At 43.2% G+C, this 18,956-nt stretch overlaps 1 protein-coding gene across 2 annotated transcripts in view; it reads left to right on the forward strand.

Annotated features, from left to right (window-relative positions):
- Nucleotides 1–6,275, forward strand: part of LOC148087314 (alpha-1,6-mannosylglycoprotein 6-beta-N-acetylglucosaminyltransferase B-like) — an 88,372-nt gene extending 82,097 nt beyond the window's left edge. For both annotated transcript variants that reach the window (XM_087786866.1, XM_087786874.1), the window contains 4 exons: nucleotides 1,231–1,347; nucleotides 2,922–2,996; nucleotides 4,638–4,897; nucleotides 5,745–6,275. In XM_087786866.1, the coding sequence (XP_087642992.1) occupies nucleotides 1,231–1,347; nucleotides 2,922–2,996; nucleotides 4,638–4,897; nucleotides 5,745–5,943 (651 nt within the window). In that variant the 3' untranslated portion in view covers nucleotides 5,944–6,275. The remainder of the gene's footprint in view (nucleotides 1–1,230; nucleotides 1,348–2,921; nucleotides 2,997–4,637; nucleotides 4,898–5,744) is intronic.
- Nucleotides 6,276–18,956: the final 12,681 nt, after the last annotated feature.

Consider the following 18,956-nt stretch of genomic DNA (forward strand, 5'->3'; position numbering starts at 1 on the left):
GGTTCTGACTCGTGTGTGGATGGTTCTGACCCGTGTGTGGATGGTTCTGACCCGTGTGTGGATGGTTCTGACTCGTGTGTGGATGGTTCTGACTCGTGTGTGGATGGTTCTGACCCGTGTGTGTGGATGGTTCTGACCCGTGTGTGGATGGTTCTGACTCGTGTGTGGATGGTTCTGACCCGTGTGTGGATGGTTCTGACCCGTGTGTGGATGGTTCTGACCCGTGTGTGGATGGTTCTGACCCGTGTGTGGATGGTTCTGACCCGTGTGTGTGGATGGTTCTGACCCGTGTGTGTGGATGGTTCTGACCCGTGTGTGTGGATGGTTCTGACCCGTGTGTGTGGATGGTTCTGACCCGTGTGTGTGGATGGTTCTGACCCGTGTGTGGATGGTTCTGACCCGTGTGTGGATGGTTCTGACCCGTGTGTGTGGATGGTTCTGACCCGTGTGTGGATGGTTCTGACTCGTGTGTGTGGATGGTTCTGACTCGTGTGTGTGGATGGTTCTGACCCGTGTGTGGATGGTTCTGACTCGTGTGTGGATGGTTCTGACTCGTGTGTGGATGGTTCTGACTCGTGTGTGTGGATGGTTCTGACCCGTGTGTGTGGATGGTTCTGACCCGTGTGTGGATGGTTCTGACCCGTGTGTGGATGGTTCTGACTCGTGTGTGTGGATGGTTCTGACTCGTGTGTGTGGATGGTTCTGACCCGTGTGTGTGGATGGTTCTGACTCGTGTGTGTGGATGGTTCTGACTCGTGTGTGTGGATGGTTCTGACCCGTGTGTGTGGATGGTTCTGACCCGTGTGTGTGGATGGTTCTGACCCGTGTGTGGATGGTTCTGACTCGTGTGTGGATGGTTCTGACTCGTGTGTTGATGGTTCTGACCCGTGTGTGTGGATGGTTCTGACCCGTGTGTGTGGATGGTTCTGACCCGTGTGTGGATGGTTCTGACCCGTGTGTGTGGATGGTTCTGACCCGTGTGTGTGGATGGTTCTGACCCGTGTGTGTGGATGGTTCTGACCCGTGTGTGGATGGTTCTGACCCGTGTGTGTGGATGGTTCTGACCCGTGTGTGGATGGTTCTGACTCGTGTGTGTGGATGGTTCTGACCCGTGTGTGTGGATGGTTCTGACCCGTGTGTGTGGATGGTTCTGACTCGTGTGTGGATGGTTCTGACCCGTGTGTGTGGATGGTTCTGACCCGTGTGTGGATGGTTCTGACCCGTCTGCAGGTGTCGTCTCAGCATCCATACGCTGAACACTCCATCGGTCTTCCTCACGTCATGACCGTCGACTTCAACAAATCTCAGGAGTTCGACGCTGTCGTCCGCGAGATCATCAGAGCGAAGGCGAGTGTTTGAGGAAACCTTCGTCACCGTCGGTCCTTCAGTCTCTGGATGGTGACGCTTGTTGAACAATAACAAGGAGCATTGTGGGAGTTCACAACACGACCGTATCATTATGACCATTAAGATCCTTCATCAGCAGCTCTTGACTCTCGACCCGCGAAGCTTCGTCGTCTGAAGCTCGTCGTCTGACGTTAATCATAATAATAATAATAATAATAATAATAATCATAATAATCATAATAATAATAATAATAATAATCATCATAATAATAATAATAATAATAATAATAATCATAATAATAATAATAATAATAATAATAATAATCATCATAATAATAATAATAATAATAATAATAATAATAATAATAATAATAATAATAATAATAATCATAATAATAATAATAATAATAATAATCATAATCATAATAATAATAATAATAATACATTTTATTTAAAGGCAACTTTCTTGGAACTCAAGGTCACAATACATAGACTTCATACATAAAACATTTAAAACAACAATACAATATGTATAAAAAAAAGGGTGAATCAAGAGAATTTTTTAATGAAATATTTGAGAATTGATTCTGTTTTTATTGAAAAATCGAATCCAATCTGAATTCAATATTTTTTCATGGAATAATCTACTGGATCATGAGCTTCTACGTCGTCACATGATCGTCTGTGAGTCTCATGATTGGCTGAGAGTTTGATCAGCAGCTCTGAGCTCTGTTGCTTTAGTCTGGAGACTATATTATACATTTATATGGAATTAAAACAACTGTGAATTAAAAAATATCGAATTAAGTAGATTTATTTTTTAATTATTGGAACTAGATACAAACTCTGTTTAAAATATATATTAATAATCATTTTAAAAATATTAATAGATAAATAATTTAATTCAATGAAAACTAGTATTTTGTAATTATTAAACTATTTAAACTGTATCATATTCTGATGATAATTTAATAGAATGATATATTTCTCTATTGAACTATAATGACAGACAGATTGTTTCTGCTTCGATAATAAACGTGACACGACGAGGTTTATTTATCTCGACTCCAAACACGTTTTCTTATCTCGTTTCTTCCTCTGATCGTCTTGTTTTCCTCTCGCTGTGAATCACGTCGAGCTTTAATCAGATTTGCAGATTTTTAAATTGCATTTTTCACGTTCCTTCTCCTCATTGGCGGGACTTGAAAGTGGGTCAAGACTGATTTCACGCCTGAACACCAGCCTCTTAACTCACATCAGAGGCTTTAGAGCGACGAGGCTCGAAGACGTGTTCGTGGCTTTAAAAGAGTGACGACGACCAAGAGGCTGATGTTTGACAAACGGACTTCATTTAACTATATGTCATGTGATCTTGAGTTTAGATCTGAAGAAACAACAAAATAAATCTTTATTGTTTACTTTACTTTAAGTTCAGTCACTATCCACAGGCAGAAACCTTGGCAGAACCAGACGATGTCTGGAATACAAACCAATAATTGAACTTATGTTAACTAAGTACATAGAGAAGCTCCTGGAGCTGGAATTGAACCTTCAACCTCCTCACTGTGTTCCAGGTGGAGCCGTACCTGCCCTACGAGTACACCTGTGAGGGCATGTTGGAGAGAGTCCACGCCTACATCCAACACCAGGTCACTTTATGTCTCATCCATCTTCTTCTTCTTCTTCTTCTTCTTCCTCTTCGAATAAATGAATGGATGGATGTATATATGGATGTATAGATGTATAGATGGATGTATAGATGTATATATGGATGTATAGATGAATGGATGTATAGATGGATGGATGGATGGATGTATAGATGGATGTATAGATGTATAGATGGATGTATAGATGGATGTATAGATGGATGTATAGATGTATAGATGGATGTATAGATGTATAGATGGATGTATAGATGGATGTATAGATGTATAGATGGATGTATAGATGTATAGATGGATGTATAGATGTATAGATGGATGTATAGATGTATAGATGGATGTATAGATGTATAGATGGATGTACAGATGTATAGATGGATGTATAGATGGATGTATAGATGTATAGATGGATGTATAGATGTATAGATGGATGTATATATGGATGTATAGATGTATAGATGGATGTATAGATGTATAGATGGATGTATAGATGTATAGATGGATGTATATATGGATGTATAGATGTATAGATGGATGTATAGATGTATAGATGGATGTATAGATGTATAGATGGATGTATAGATGGATGTATAGATGTATAGATGGATGTATAGATGTATAGATGGATGTATAGATGTATAGATGGATGTATAGATGTATAGATGGATGTATAGATGGATGTATAGATGTATAGATGGATGTACAGTATAGATGGATGTATAGATGTATAGATGGATGTATAGATGAATGGATGTATAGATGGATGTAAAGATGTATAGATGGATGTATGGATGTATAGATGGATGTATAGAAGGATGGATGGATGGATGGATGTATAGATGGATGGATGGATGTATAGATGGATGTATAGATGGATGTATAGATGGATGGATGGATGGATGTATAGATGGATGGATGGATGGATGGATGTATAGATGGACGTATAGATGTATAGATGGATGTATAGATGGATGGATGGATGGATGGACGTATAGATGTATAGATAGATGTATAGATGTATAGATGGATGTATAGATGGATGGATGGATGGATGGATGTATAGATGGATGGATGGATGTATAGATGGATGAATAGATGGATGTATAGATGGATGGATGGATGGATGGATGTATGTATAGATGTATGTATAAATGGATGTATAGATGGATGTATAGATGGATGTATAGATGTATAGATGGATGTATAGATGGATGTATAGATGGATGTATAGATGGATGTATAGATGGATGTATAGATGGATGTATAGATGTATAGATGGATGTATAGATGGATGGATGGATGTATAAATGGATGTATAGATGGATGTATAGATGGATGTATAAATGGATGTATAGATGGATGGATGGATGTATAGATGGATGTATAAATGGATGTATAGATGGATGTATAGATGGATGTATAAATGGATGTATAGATGGATGTATAGATGGATGTATAGATGTATAGATGGATGGATGGATGTATAGATGGATGTATAAATGGATGTATAGATGTATAGATGGATGGATGTATAGATGGATGTATAGATGGATGGATGTATAGATGGATGTATAGATGGATGTATAAACTGCGGTCACTGGTGTCACATGACTTCACTTGTCTCTGCAGGACTTCTGTTCTCCTGAAAAGACCTTCAACGTCTCCAAACCAGCGTCTCTCGATGGACACATGTTTCAGTCTCTGCCAAACACCACAGCCCTGGGCTGGTCGTCCGACTCTCCGGCGCCCCCTGCCTGGCCTCCTGTGAGCTCCCTGCGTCTGCTGGTGTCTCAGGAGGGTCAGTCCTGTCTGCAGGCCTGCAGGGCTGAAGGCTTCGTCTGTGAGCCGGAACACTTCAGATTCATCAACAACAAGGAGGCTCTGCACAGGTGAGTCTGTTGCTGCTGTAACAGTAACTGTTGCTGTTACTGTTACTGTTACTGTTACTATAACTGTTACTGTTACTGTAACTGTTACTGTTACTGTTACTGTAACTGTTACTGTAACTGTTACTGTTACTGTTACTGTTACTGTAACTGTTACTGTTACTGTTACTGTAACTGTTACTGTAACTGTTACTGTTACTGTTACTGTAACTGTTACTGTAACTGTAACTGTAACTGTTACTGTTACTGTAACTGTTACTGTTACTGTTACTGTAACTGTAACTGTTACTGTTACTGTAACTGTAACTGTTACTGTAACTGTTACTGTAACTGTTACTGTTACTGTTACTGTAACTGTAACTGTTACTGTTACTGTTACTGTAACTGTAACTGTTACTGTAACTGTTACTGTAACTGTTATTGTTACTGTTACTGTAACTGTAACTGTAACTGTTACTGTTACTGTAACTGTTACTGTAACTGTAACTGTTACTGTTACTGTTACTGTAACTGTAACTGTTACTGTAACTGTTACTGTAACTGTTATTGTTACTGTTACTGTAACTGTAACTGTTACTGTAACTGTTATTGTTACTGTTACTGTAACTGTAACTGTAACTGTTACTGTTACTGTTACTGTAACTGTAACTGTTACTGTAACTGTTATTGTTACTGTAACTGTTACTGTTACTGTAACTGTAACTGTTAGGGTACAGTAACTGTAACTGCTGCTCCTGCTGCCAATGGTTCAGGGTCACAGGTGTCACAGGTGTCCTCAGGTGTCACAGGTGTCCTCAAGTGTCCTCAAGTGTCCTCAGGTGTTCTCAGGTGTCGTCTCTGTCCTCCTCAGGTTGGACGTTCAGTGTGAGATCGTGGACTCTGAGATCAACCACATCCTGCCGGCGTTCTCCGTGACCCGGCGCGAGTGTGGACTCCAGCGAGACCCTCTGTTGTTCAGCTGCGCCGGACGCTCCTCCAAGTACAGACGCATCTGCCCGTGCAGGGACTTCATCAGGGGCCAGGTGGCGCTGTGCTCGGACTGTCTGTGAGGAAGACCAGGTCAGGAGGTTCTGACGCTTCAGACCTCGAGCATGTGACGCTCCAGGAACATGTAGTCCAGACATGCTGCTCCTGGACTCTGGAGCCTCGAGGACCAGAAGGTCTGAGACTCTGAGACGTCCATGAAGCGTCAGATGTTTCCTCTCACGGACGGCAGAGGCTTCAAGATCAATCTCTTCTGCTCGGACGAATGATGACGGACGAGCAGGTTTTCTGTCGACTGTTGATGGACAGAATCTTCTGGTTCAGACACGAGCCTTTGAATGAATTACAAGTTGATTTATAAGTTTGTAAAGAATGAATAAAACTACCATGGATTGAACTTCTGTTGTTTATTTGCAGCTTTATTGTAATTTAGTTTAATCCTAATTATTGTTTATTTTAATCTTAATTATTGTTTATTTTAATCTTAATTATTGTTTATTTGAATATAAATGATTGTTTATTTTAATCTTAATTATTGATTATTTAAATATAAATTATTGTTTATTTTAATCTGAATTATTGTTTATTTGAATATAAATTATTGTTTATTTTAATCTTAATTATTGTTTATTTGAATATAAATTATTGTTTATTTTAATCGTAATTATTGTTTATTTAAATATTAATTATTGTTTATTTTAATCTTAATTATTGTTTATTTAAATATTAATTATTGTTTATTTTAATCTTAATTATTGTTTATTTAAATCTTAATTATTGTTTATTTTAATCTTAATTATTGTTTATTTAAATATTAATTATTGTTTATTTTAATCTTAATTATTGTTTATTTAAATATTAATTATTGTTTATTTTAATCTTAATTATTGTTTATTTAAATCTTAATTATTGTTTATTTTAATCTTAATTATTGTTTATTTAAATCTTAATTATTGTTTATTTTAATATTAATTATTGTTTATTTAAATATTAATTATTGTTTATTTTAATCTTAATTATTGTTTATTTAAATCTTAATTATTGTTTATTTTAATCTTAATTATTGTTTATTTAAATATTAATTATTGTTTATTTTAATCTTAATTATTGTTTATTTAAATATAAATTATTGTTTATTTTAATCTGAATTGTTTATTTCAATATAAATTAGACTGCAGGTCACAGTGGAGGTCACAGTGCAGGTCACAGTGGAGGTCACAGTGGAGGTCACAGTGCAGGTCACAGTGGAGGTCACAGTGGAGGTCACAGTGGAGGTCACAGTGGAGGTCACAGTGGAGGTCACAGTGCAGGTCACAGTGCAGGTCACAGTGGAGGTCACAGTGCAGGTCACAGTGGAGGTCACAGTGCAGGTCACAGTGCAGGTCACAGTGGAGGTCACAGTGCAGGTCACAGTGGAGGTCACAGTGCAGGTCACAGTGCAGGTCACAGTGGAGGTCACAGTGCAGGTCACAGTGGAGGTCACAGTGCAGGTCACAGTGGAGGTCACAGTGCAGGTCACAGTGGAGGTCACAGTGCAGGTCACAGTGGAGGTCACAGTGGAGGTCACAGTGCAGGTCACAGTGGAGGTCACAGTGGAGGTCACAGTGCAGGTCACAGTGGAGGTCACAGTGGAGGTCACAGTGCAGGTCACAGTGGAGGTCACAGTGGAGGTCACAGTGCAGGTCACAGTGGAGGTCACAGTGGAGGTCACACTGAACCTTCTTACATTCAAACATGTTCGTCCAGTTCCCTCACTCTATGGTGCATACCTCTGCCAAGGAGGTCATGATTTCTATTTTCAAACACGTCATAAAACAGATGTTTGTTCATCCAACGTTTACAATCAAACAAACTCACATTAGGTCATTACAGACTCATGACCTTTAACCTTTAACCTTCAACTAGAACCACTTGAACGTACGATTCTTTCATTTATTTCTCTCTTTTTTACACTGAATCCAAAACACAACACGTTCCTCTTCTTTAGAAAAACTGTCCTGAACGTGTTCTTGAAAGAAGGACATGATGGTCGAGAAGGTCTTGGATGTAAATGCTTGTAAAGATCCAGAAGAATCTTCACACCTGGACCTCTGGTCGACGGATCAGCTCGACGTGGATCGACGTCCGTGAAACGTTTGACGAGCGACACTTTCAGAAGAAGATCTGATTCTGTCTCCGGAGCGTATGGTTCGTGAAGAGCTGGAGTCGAGGAGAAGGAGAGAAGGTCACGCTGGAGGTCATGGTGGAAACACAAATAGAAGCGTAACAGCGTCGAGCCTCTTGAGATGAACGAGCGACTCACGGCGACACCAGGACGGATGAGGATCTACACAGAAGAAGATCGATGTCCAGATACACCTGCTGAGCCTTGAAGGTCTTCATCTCCAGCGTCGATGCTGCAGAGAGAAGAACACGTCTGGTGTTATGATAGTATAGTAACAAGTATATATGTGTAGTATTGTCCAGTACTTGACTCTGGTGTTATGATAGTGTAGTAACAAGTAGATATGTGTAGTATTGTCCAGTACTTGACTCTGGTGTTATGATAGTATAGTAACAAGTATATATGTGTAGTATTGTCCAGTACTTGACTCTGGTGTTATGATAGTATAGTAACAAGTATATATGTGTAGTATTGTCCAGTACTTGACTCTGGTGTTGTGATAGTGTAGTAACAAGTACATATGTGTAGTATTGTCCAGTACTTGACTCTGGTGTTATGATAGTGTAGTAACAAGTATGTATGTGTAGTATTGTCCAGTACTTGACTCTGGTGTTATGATAGTGTAGTAACAAGTACATATGTGTAGTATTGTCCAGTACTTGACTCTGGTGTTATGATAGTGTAGTAACAAGTACATATGTGTAGTATTGTCCAGTACTTGACTCTGGTGTTATGATAGTGTAGTAACAAGTACATATGTGTAGTATTGTCCAGTATTTGACTCTGGTGTTATGATAGTGTAGTAACAAGTACATATGTGTAGTATTGTCCAGTACTTGACTCTGGTGTTATGATAGTGTAGTAACAAGTACATATGTGTAGTATTGTCCAGTACTTGACTCTGGTGTTATGATAGTATAGTAACAAGTATATATGTGTAGTATTGTCCAGTACTTGACTCTGGTGTTGTGATAGTGTAGTAACAAGTATATATGTATAGTATTGTCCAATACTTGACTCTGGTGTTGTGATAGTGTAGTAACAAGTATATATGTGTAGTATTGTCCAGTACTTGACTCTGGTGTTATGATAGTATAGTAACAAGTATATATGTGTAGTATTGTCCAGTACTTGACTCTGGTGTTGTGATAGTGTAGTAACAAGTATATATGTGTAGTATTGTCCAGTACTTGACTCTGGTGTTATGATAGTATAGTAACAAGTATATATGTGTAGTATTGTCCAGTACTTGACTCTGGTGTTATGATAGTGTAGTAACAAGTATATATGTGTAGTATTGTCCAGTACTTGACTCTGGTGTTATGATAGTATAGTAACAAGTATATATGTGTAGTATTGTCCAGTACTTGACTCTGGTGTTGTGATAGTGTAGTAACAAGTATATATGTGTAGTATTGTCCAGTACTTGACTCTGGTGTTGTGATAGTGTAGTAACAAGTATATATGTGTAGTATTGTCCAGTACTTGACTCTGGTGTTGTGATAGTGTAGTAACAAGTATATTTGTGTAGTATTGTCCAGTACTTGACTCTGGTGTTGTGATAGTGTAGTAACAAGTATATATATGTGTAGTATTGTCCAGTACTTGACTCTGGTGTTGTGATAGTGTAGTAACAAGTATATGTATGTAGTATTGTCCAGTACTTGACTCTGGTGTTGTGATAGTGTAGTAACAAGTATATATGTGTAGTATTGTCCAGTACTTGACTCTGGTGTTGTGATAGTGTAGTAACAAGTATATGTGTGTAATATTGTCCAGTACTTGACTCTGGTGTTGTGATAGTGTAGTAACAAGTATATGTATGTAGTATTGTCCAGTACTTGACTCTGGTGTTGTGATAGTGTAGTAACAAGTATATATGTGTAGTATTGTCCAGTACTTGACTCTGGTGTTGTGATAGTGTCGTAACAAGTATATATGTGTAATATTGTCCAGTACTTGACTCTGGTGTTGTGATAGTGTAGTAACAAGTATATATGTGTAGTATTGTCCAGTACTTGACTCTGGTGTTGTGATAGTGTAGTAACAAGTATATATGTGTAGTATTGTCCAGTACTTGACTCTGGTGTTGTGATAGTGTCGTAACAAGTATATATGTGTAATATTGTCCAGTACTTGACTCTGGTGTTGTGATAGTGTACTAACAAGTATATATGTGTAGTATTGTCCAGTACTTGACTCTGGTGTTGTGATAGTGTAGTAACGAGTATATATGTGTAGTATTGTCCAGTACTTGACTCTGGTGTTGTGATAGTGTAGTAACAAGTATATATGTGTAGTATTGTCCAGTACTTGACTCTGGTGTTGTGATAGTGTAGTAACAAGGATATATGTGTAGTATTGTCCAGTACTTGACTCTGGTGTTGTGATAGTGTAGTAACAAGTATATATGTGTAGTATTGTCCAGTACTTGACTCTGGTGTTGTGATAGTGTCGTAACAAGTATATATGTGTAATATTGTCCAGTACTTGACTCTGGTGTTGTGATAGTGTACTAACAAGTATATATGTGTAGTATTGTCCAGTACTTGACTCTGGTGTTGTGATAGTGTAGTAACGAGTATATATGTGTAGTATTGTCCAGTACTTGACTCTGGTGTTGTGATAGTGTAGTAACAAGTATATATGTGTAGTATTGTCCATTACTTGACTCTGGTGTTGTGATAGTGTAGTAACAAGTATATATGTGTAGTATTGTCCATTACTTGACTCTGGTGTTGTGATAGTGTCGTAACAAGTATATATGTGTAATATTGTCCAGTACTTGACTCTGGTGTTGTGATAGTGTAGTAACAAGTATATATGTGTAGTATTGTCCAGTACTTGACTCTGGTGTTGTGATAGTGTAGTAACGAGTATATATGTGTAGTATTGTCCAGTACTTGACTCTGGTGTTGTGATAGTGTAGTAACAAGTATATATGTGTAGTATTGTCCATTACTTGACTCTGGTGTTGTGATAGTGTAGTAACAAGTATATATGTGTAGTATTGTCCATTACTTGACTCTGGTGTTGTGATAGTGTAGTAACAAGTATATATGTGTAGTATTGTCCAGTACTTGACTCTGGTGTTGTGATAGTGTAGTAACAAGGATATATGTGTAGTATTGTCCAGTACTTGACTCAGGTGTTGTGACAGTGTAGTAACAAGGATATATGTGTAGTATTGTCCAGTACAAAAGATTACTACAATATTTAAATGCATCATTTCTTTTTGTTCCATCAGTTCTAGTAGTAAAACTTCACAGTCGTTTGAATTTAAACGTTTGAATGTTTATTATTTATTTCAAACGAGGCTCGAGGCTCTGAATCCAATCGTTGCTGAAATAATGAGTTTAATGAACGAGTCTCAGCCTCGAGTCACAACATCTGCTGATGATTTTATTCATTGACGTGTAATTAATGCAACAACTGAAGAGACGCACATTCATCAAGATTAATTACCATTAATAAAGATTAATAAAGATTAATAAAGATTAATAAAGATGAATAAAGATGAATAAAGATTAATAAAGATGAATAAAGATGAATAAAGATGAATAAAGATTAATTAAAATTATAAAAGATGAATAAAGATTAATAAAGATTGATATATTAAGATCTTCACGGATTATGTTACACATCTTTATCTTTATACTTACCTCAGCTCTTCTACTGACTCTGTTGACTCTACTGACTCCACTGACTCCACTGACTCTATTGACTCCACTGACTCCACTGACTCCACTGACTCCACTGACTCCACTGACTCCACTGACTCCACTGACTCCACTGACTCCACTGACTCCACTGACTCCACTGACTCTATTGACTCCACTGACTCCACTGACTCCACTGACTCCACTGACTCCACTGACTCCACTGACTCGACTGACTCCACTGACTCCACTGACTCCACTGACTCTATTGACTCCACTGACTCCACTGACTCCACTGACTCCACTGACTCCACTGACTCTATTGACTCCACTGACTCCACTGACTCCACTGACTCCACTGACTCGACTGACTCCACTGACTCGACTGACTCCACTGACTCCACTGACTCCACTGACTCCACTGACTCTATTGACTCCACTGACTCCACTGACTCCACTGACTCCACTGACTCCACTGACTCCACTGACTCTATTGACTCGACTGACTCCACTGACTCGACTGACTCCACTGACTCCACTGACTCCACTGACTCCACTGACTCTATTGACTCCACTGACTCCACTGACTCCACTGACTCCACTGACTCGACTGACTCCACTGACTCGACTGACTCCACTGACTCCACTGACTCTATTGACTCCACTGACTCCACTGACTCCACTGACTCCACTGACTCGACTGACTCCACTGACTCGACTGACTCCACTGACTCTACTGACTCTACTGACTCGACTGACTCCACTGACTCGACTGACTCCACTGACTCCACTGACTCCACTGACTCCACTGACTCTATTGACTCCACTGACTCCACTGACTCCACTGACTCCACTGACTCCACTGACTCCACTGACTCTATTGACTCCACTGACTCCACTGACTCCACTGACTCCACTGACTCTATTGACTCCACTGACTCCACTGACTCCACTGACTCCACTGACTCTATTGACTCTACTGACTCCACTGACTCCACTGACTCCACTGACTCCACTGACTCCACTGACTCTATTGACTCCACTGACTCCACTGACTCCACTGACTCCACTGACTCCACTGACTCCACTGACTCTTTTGACTCCACTGACTCCACTGACTCCACTGACTCCACTGACTCCACTGACTCCACTGACTCCACTGACTCCACTGACTCCACTGACTCCACTGACTCCACTGACTCCACTGACTCTATTGACTCCACTGACTCCACTGACTCCACTGACTCCACTGACTCTACTGACTCCACTGACTCTATTGACTCCACTGACTCCACTGACTCCACTGACTCGACTGACTCCACTGACTCCACTGACTCCACTGACTCTATTGACTCCACTGACTCCACTGACTCCACTGACTCCACTGACTCCACTGACTCCACTGACTCCACTGACTCCACTGACTCTATTGACTCCACTGACTCGACTGACTCCACTGACTCCACTGACTCGACTGACTCTACTGACTCTATTGACTCTATTGACTCCACTGACTCCACTGACTCTATTGACTCTACTGACTCCACTGACTCTACTGACTCTACTGACTCTATTGACTCTACTGACTCTACTGACTCCACTGACTCCACTGACTCCACTGACTCTACTGACTCTATTGACTCTACTGACTCTACTGACTCTACTGACTCTACTGACTCTACTGACTCTACTGACTCTACTGACTCTATTGACTCGACTGACTCGACTGACTCGACTGACTCCACTGACTCCACTGACTCCACTGACTCTATTGACTCTACTGACTCCACTGACTCTATTGACTCTACTGACTCTATTGACTCTACTGACTCCACTGACTCTACTGACTCTACTGACTCTACTGACTCTACTGACTCTATTGACTCTATTGACTCTACTGACTCTACTGACTCTACTGACTCTACTGACTCTATTGACTCTACTGACTCTACTGACTCTACTGACTCCACTGACTCCACTGACTCCACTGACTCTACTGACTCTATTGACTCTACTGACTCTACTGACTCTACTGACTCCACTGACTCCACTGACTCCACTGACTCTATTGACTCTACTGACTCCACTGACTCCACTGACTCCACTGACTCTATTGACTCTACTGACTCTATTGACTCTATTGAATCTACTGACTCCACTGACTCCACTGACTCCACTGACTCTACTGACTCTATTGACTCTACTGACTCTATTGACTCTACTGACTCTACTGACTCTACTGACTCCACTGACTCCACTGACTCTACTGACTCCACTGACTCCACTGACTCCACTGACTCCACTGACTCTACTGACTCTATTGACTCTACTGACTCCACTGACTCTACTGACTCTATTGACTGTATTGACTCGACTGACTCGACTGACTCGACTGACTCGACTGACTCCACTGACTCCACTGACTCCACTGACTCTACTGACTCTACTGACTCCACTGACTCCACTGACTCCACTGACTCTACTGACTCTATTGACTCTACTGACTCCACTGACTCTACTGACTCTATTGACTGTATTGACTCGACTGACTCGACTGACTCGACTGACTCCACTGACTCCACTGACTCCACTGACCCAACTGACTCCACTGACTCCACTGACTCTACTGACTGTATTGACTCGACTGACTCGACTGACTCCACTGACTCCACTGACTCCACTGACTCCACTGACTCCACTGACCCAACTGACTCCACTGACTCGACTGACTCGACTGACTCTACTGACTCCACTGACTCCACTGACTCTACTGACTCTATTGACTCTACTGACTCTGTTGACTCTACTGACTCTACTGACTCTACTGACTCTACTGACTCCACTGACTCCACTGACTCTACTGACTCTACTGACTCTACTGACTCTACTGACTCTACTGACTCCACTGACTCTACTGACTCTATTGACTCTACTGACTCTACTGACTCTACTGACTCCACTGACTCCACTGACTCCACTGACTCCACTTACTCGACTGACTCGACTGACTCGACTGACTCGACTGACTCGACTGACTCCACTGACTCCACTGACTCCACTGACTCCACTGACTCCACTGACTCCACTGACTCCACTGACTCGACTGACTCCACTGACTCCACTGACTCGACTGACTCGACTGACTCGACTGACTCGACTGACTCGACTGACTCGACTGACTCGACTGACTCTACTGACTCGACTGACTCCACTGACTCGACTGACTCCACTGACTCCACTGACTCCACTGACTCCACTGACTCCACTGACTCCACTGACTCCACTGACTCCACTGACTCCACTGACTCCACTGACTCCACTGACTCGACTGACTCCACTGACTCGACTGACTCGACTGACTCGACTGACTCGACTGACTCGACTGACTCCACTGACTCGACTGACTCGACTGACTCGACTGACTCGACTGACTCGACTGACTCGACTGACTCGACTGACTCCACTGACTCTACTGACTCGACTGACTCTTCTGACTCCACTGACTCCACTGACTCCACTGACTCGACTGACTCGACTGACTCTACTGACTCTACTGACTCTACTGACTCTACTGACTCGACTGACTCCACTGACTCCACTGACTCCACTGACTCGACTGACTCGACTGACTCGACTGACTCGACTGACTCCACTGACTCCACTGACTCGACTGACTCGACTGACTCGACTGACTCCACTGACTCCACTGACTCGACTGACTCGACTGACTCGACTGACTCCACTGACTCCACTGACTCTACTGACTCGACTGACTCCACTGACTCCACTGACTCCACTGACTCGACTGACTCGACTGACTCCACTGACTCCACTGACTCCACTGACTCCACTGACTCGACTGACTCGACTGACTCGACTGACTCCACTGACTCCACTGACTCTACTGACTCCACTGACTCCACTGACTCGACTGACTCCACTGACTCCACTGACTCGACTGACTCCACTGACTCCACTGACTCGACTGACTCGACTGACTCGACTGACTCTACTGACTCCACTGACTCCACTGACTCGACTGACTCGACTGACTCCACTGACTCGACTGACTCTACTGACTCGACTGACTCTACTGACTCTACTGACTCCACTGACTCCACTGACTCAACTGACTCTACTGACTCTATTGACTCTACTGACTCGACTGACTCCACTGACTCGACTGACTCCACTGACTCTACTGACTCGACTGACTCTATTGACTCGACTGACTCTACTGACTCGACTGACTCGACTGACTCCACTGACTCCACTGACTCCACTGACTCCACTGACTCCACTGACTCCACTGACTCCACTGACTCGACTGACTCCACTGACTCGACTGACTCCACTGACTCCACTGACTCGACTGACTCGACTGACTCGACTGACTCGACTGACTCGACTGACTCGACTGACTCGACTGACTCTACTGACTCGACTGACTCCACTGACTCGACTGACTCCACTGACTCCACTGACTCCACTGACTCCACTGACTCCACTGACTCCACTGACTCCACTGACTCCACTGACTCCACTGACTCCACTGACTCCACTGACTCGACTGACTCCACTGACTCGACTGACTCGACTGACTCGACTGACTCGACTGACTCCACTGACTCGACTGACTCGACTGACTCGACTGACTCGACTGACTCGACTGACTCGACTGACTCGACTGACTCCACTGACTCTACTGACTCGACTGACTCTTCTGACTCCACTGACTCCACTGACTCCACTGACTCGACTGACTCGACTGACTCTACTGACTCTACTGACTCTACTGACTCTACTGACTCGACTGACTCCACTGACTCCACTGACTCCACTGACTCGACTGACTCGACTGACTCGACTGACTCGACTGACTCCACTGACTCCACTGACTCGACTGACTCGACTGACTCGACTGACTCCACTGACTCCACTGACTCGACTGACTCCACTGACTCCACTGACTCTACTGACTCGACTGACTCCACTGACTCCACTGACTCCACTGACTCGACTGACTCGACTGACTCCACTGACTCCACTGACTCCACTGACTCCACTGACTCGACTGACTCGACTGACTCGACTGACTCCACTGACTCCACTGACTCTACTGACTCCACTGACTCCACTGACTCGACTGACTCCACTGACTCCACTGACTCGACTGACTCCACTGACTCCACTGACTCGACTGACTCGACTGACTCGACTGACTCTACTGACTCCACTGACTCCACTGACTCGACTGACTCGACTGACTCCACTGACTCGACTGACTCCACTGACTCCACTGACTCCACTGACTCCACTGACTCGACTGACTCGACTGACTCGACTGACTCGACTGACTCGACTGACTCCACTGACTCGACTGACTCCACTGACTCGACTGACTCGACTGACTCGACTGACTCCACTGACTCCACTGACTCCACTGACTCGACTGACTCGACTGACTGGACTGACTCCACTGACTCCACTGACTCTACTGACTCGACTGACTCTACTGACTCGACTGACTCGACTGACTCGACTGACTCGACTGACTCGACTGACTCCACTGACTCCACTGACTCTACTGACTCGACTGACTCTACTGACTCGACTGACTCTACTGACTCTACTGACTCCACTGACTCCACTGACTCAACTGACTCTACTGACTCTATTGACTCTACTGACTCGACTGACTCCACTGACTCGACTGACTCCACTGACTCTACTGACTCGACTGACTCTATTGACTCGACTGACTCTACTGACTCGACTGACTCGACTGACTCCACTGACTCCACTGACTCCACTGACTCCACTGACTCCACTGACTCCACTGACTCTACTGACTCTACTGACTCCACTGACTCCACTGACTCCACTGACTCTACTGACTCTATTGACTCTACTGACTCCACTGACTCTACTGACTATATTGACTGTATTGACTCGACTGACTCGACTGACTGTATTGACTCGACTGACTCGACTGACTCCACTGACTCCACTGACTCCACTGACCCAACTGACTCCACTGACTCGACTGACTCGACTGACTCTACTGACTCCACTGACTCCACTGACTCCACTGACTCTACTGACTCTATTGACTCTACTGACTCTGTTGACTCTACTGACTCTACTGACTCTACTGACTCCACTGACTCTACTGACTCTACTGACTCTACTGACTCTACTGACTCCACTGACTCGACTGACTCCACTGACTCCACTGACTCCACTGACTCCACTGACTCCACTGACTCGACTGACTCGACTGACTCGACTGACTCCACTGACTCGACTGACTCCACTGACTCTACTGACTCTATTGACTCTACTGACTCGACTGACTCGACTGACTCGACTGACTCCACTGACTCTACTGACTCGACTGACTCTACTGACTCGACTGACTCTACTGACTCGACTGACTCGACTGACTCCACTGACTCCACTGACTCCACTGACTCCACTGACTCTACTGACTCTACTGACTCTACTGACTCCACTGACTCCACTGACTCCACTGACTCTACTGACTCTATTGACTCTACTGACTCCACTGACTCTACTGACTCTATTGACTGTATTGACTCGACTGACTCGACTGACTGTATTGACTCGACTGACTCGACTGACTCCACTGACTCCACTGACTCCACTGACCCAACTGACTCCACTGACTCGACTGACTCGACTGACTCTACTGACTCCACTGACTCCACTGACTCCACTGACTCTACTGACTCTATTGACTCTACTGACTCTGTTGACTCTACTGACTCTACTGACTCTACTGACTCCACTGACTCTACTGACTCTACTGACTCTACTGACTCTACTGACTCCACTGACTCGACTGACTCCACTGACTCCACTGACTCCACTGACTCCACTGACTCCACTGACTCGACTGACTCGACTGACTCCACTGACTCGACTGACTCCACTGACTCGACTGACTCGACTGACTCGACTGACTCCACTGACTCCACTGACTCTACTGACTCGACTGACTCCACTGACTCCACTGACTCGACTGACTCGACTGACTCGACTGACTCGACTGACTCCACTGACTCCACTGACTCGACTGACTCGACTGACTCCACTGACTCCACTGACTCCACTGACTCGACTGACTCGACTGACTCGACTGACTCGACTGACTCCACTGACTCCACTGACTCGACTGACTCCACTGACTCGACTGACTCGACTGACTCCACTGACTCGACTGACTCCACTG

The sequence above is a fragment of the Callionymus lyra genome, chromosome 1 (genome assembly GCF_982586985.1).
Source record: "Callionymus lyra chromosome 1, fCalLyr1.hap1.1, whole genome shotgun sequence".
NCBI lineage: Eukaryota > Metazoa > Chordata > Actinopteri > Syngnathiformes > Callionymidae > Callionymus > Callionymus lyra.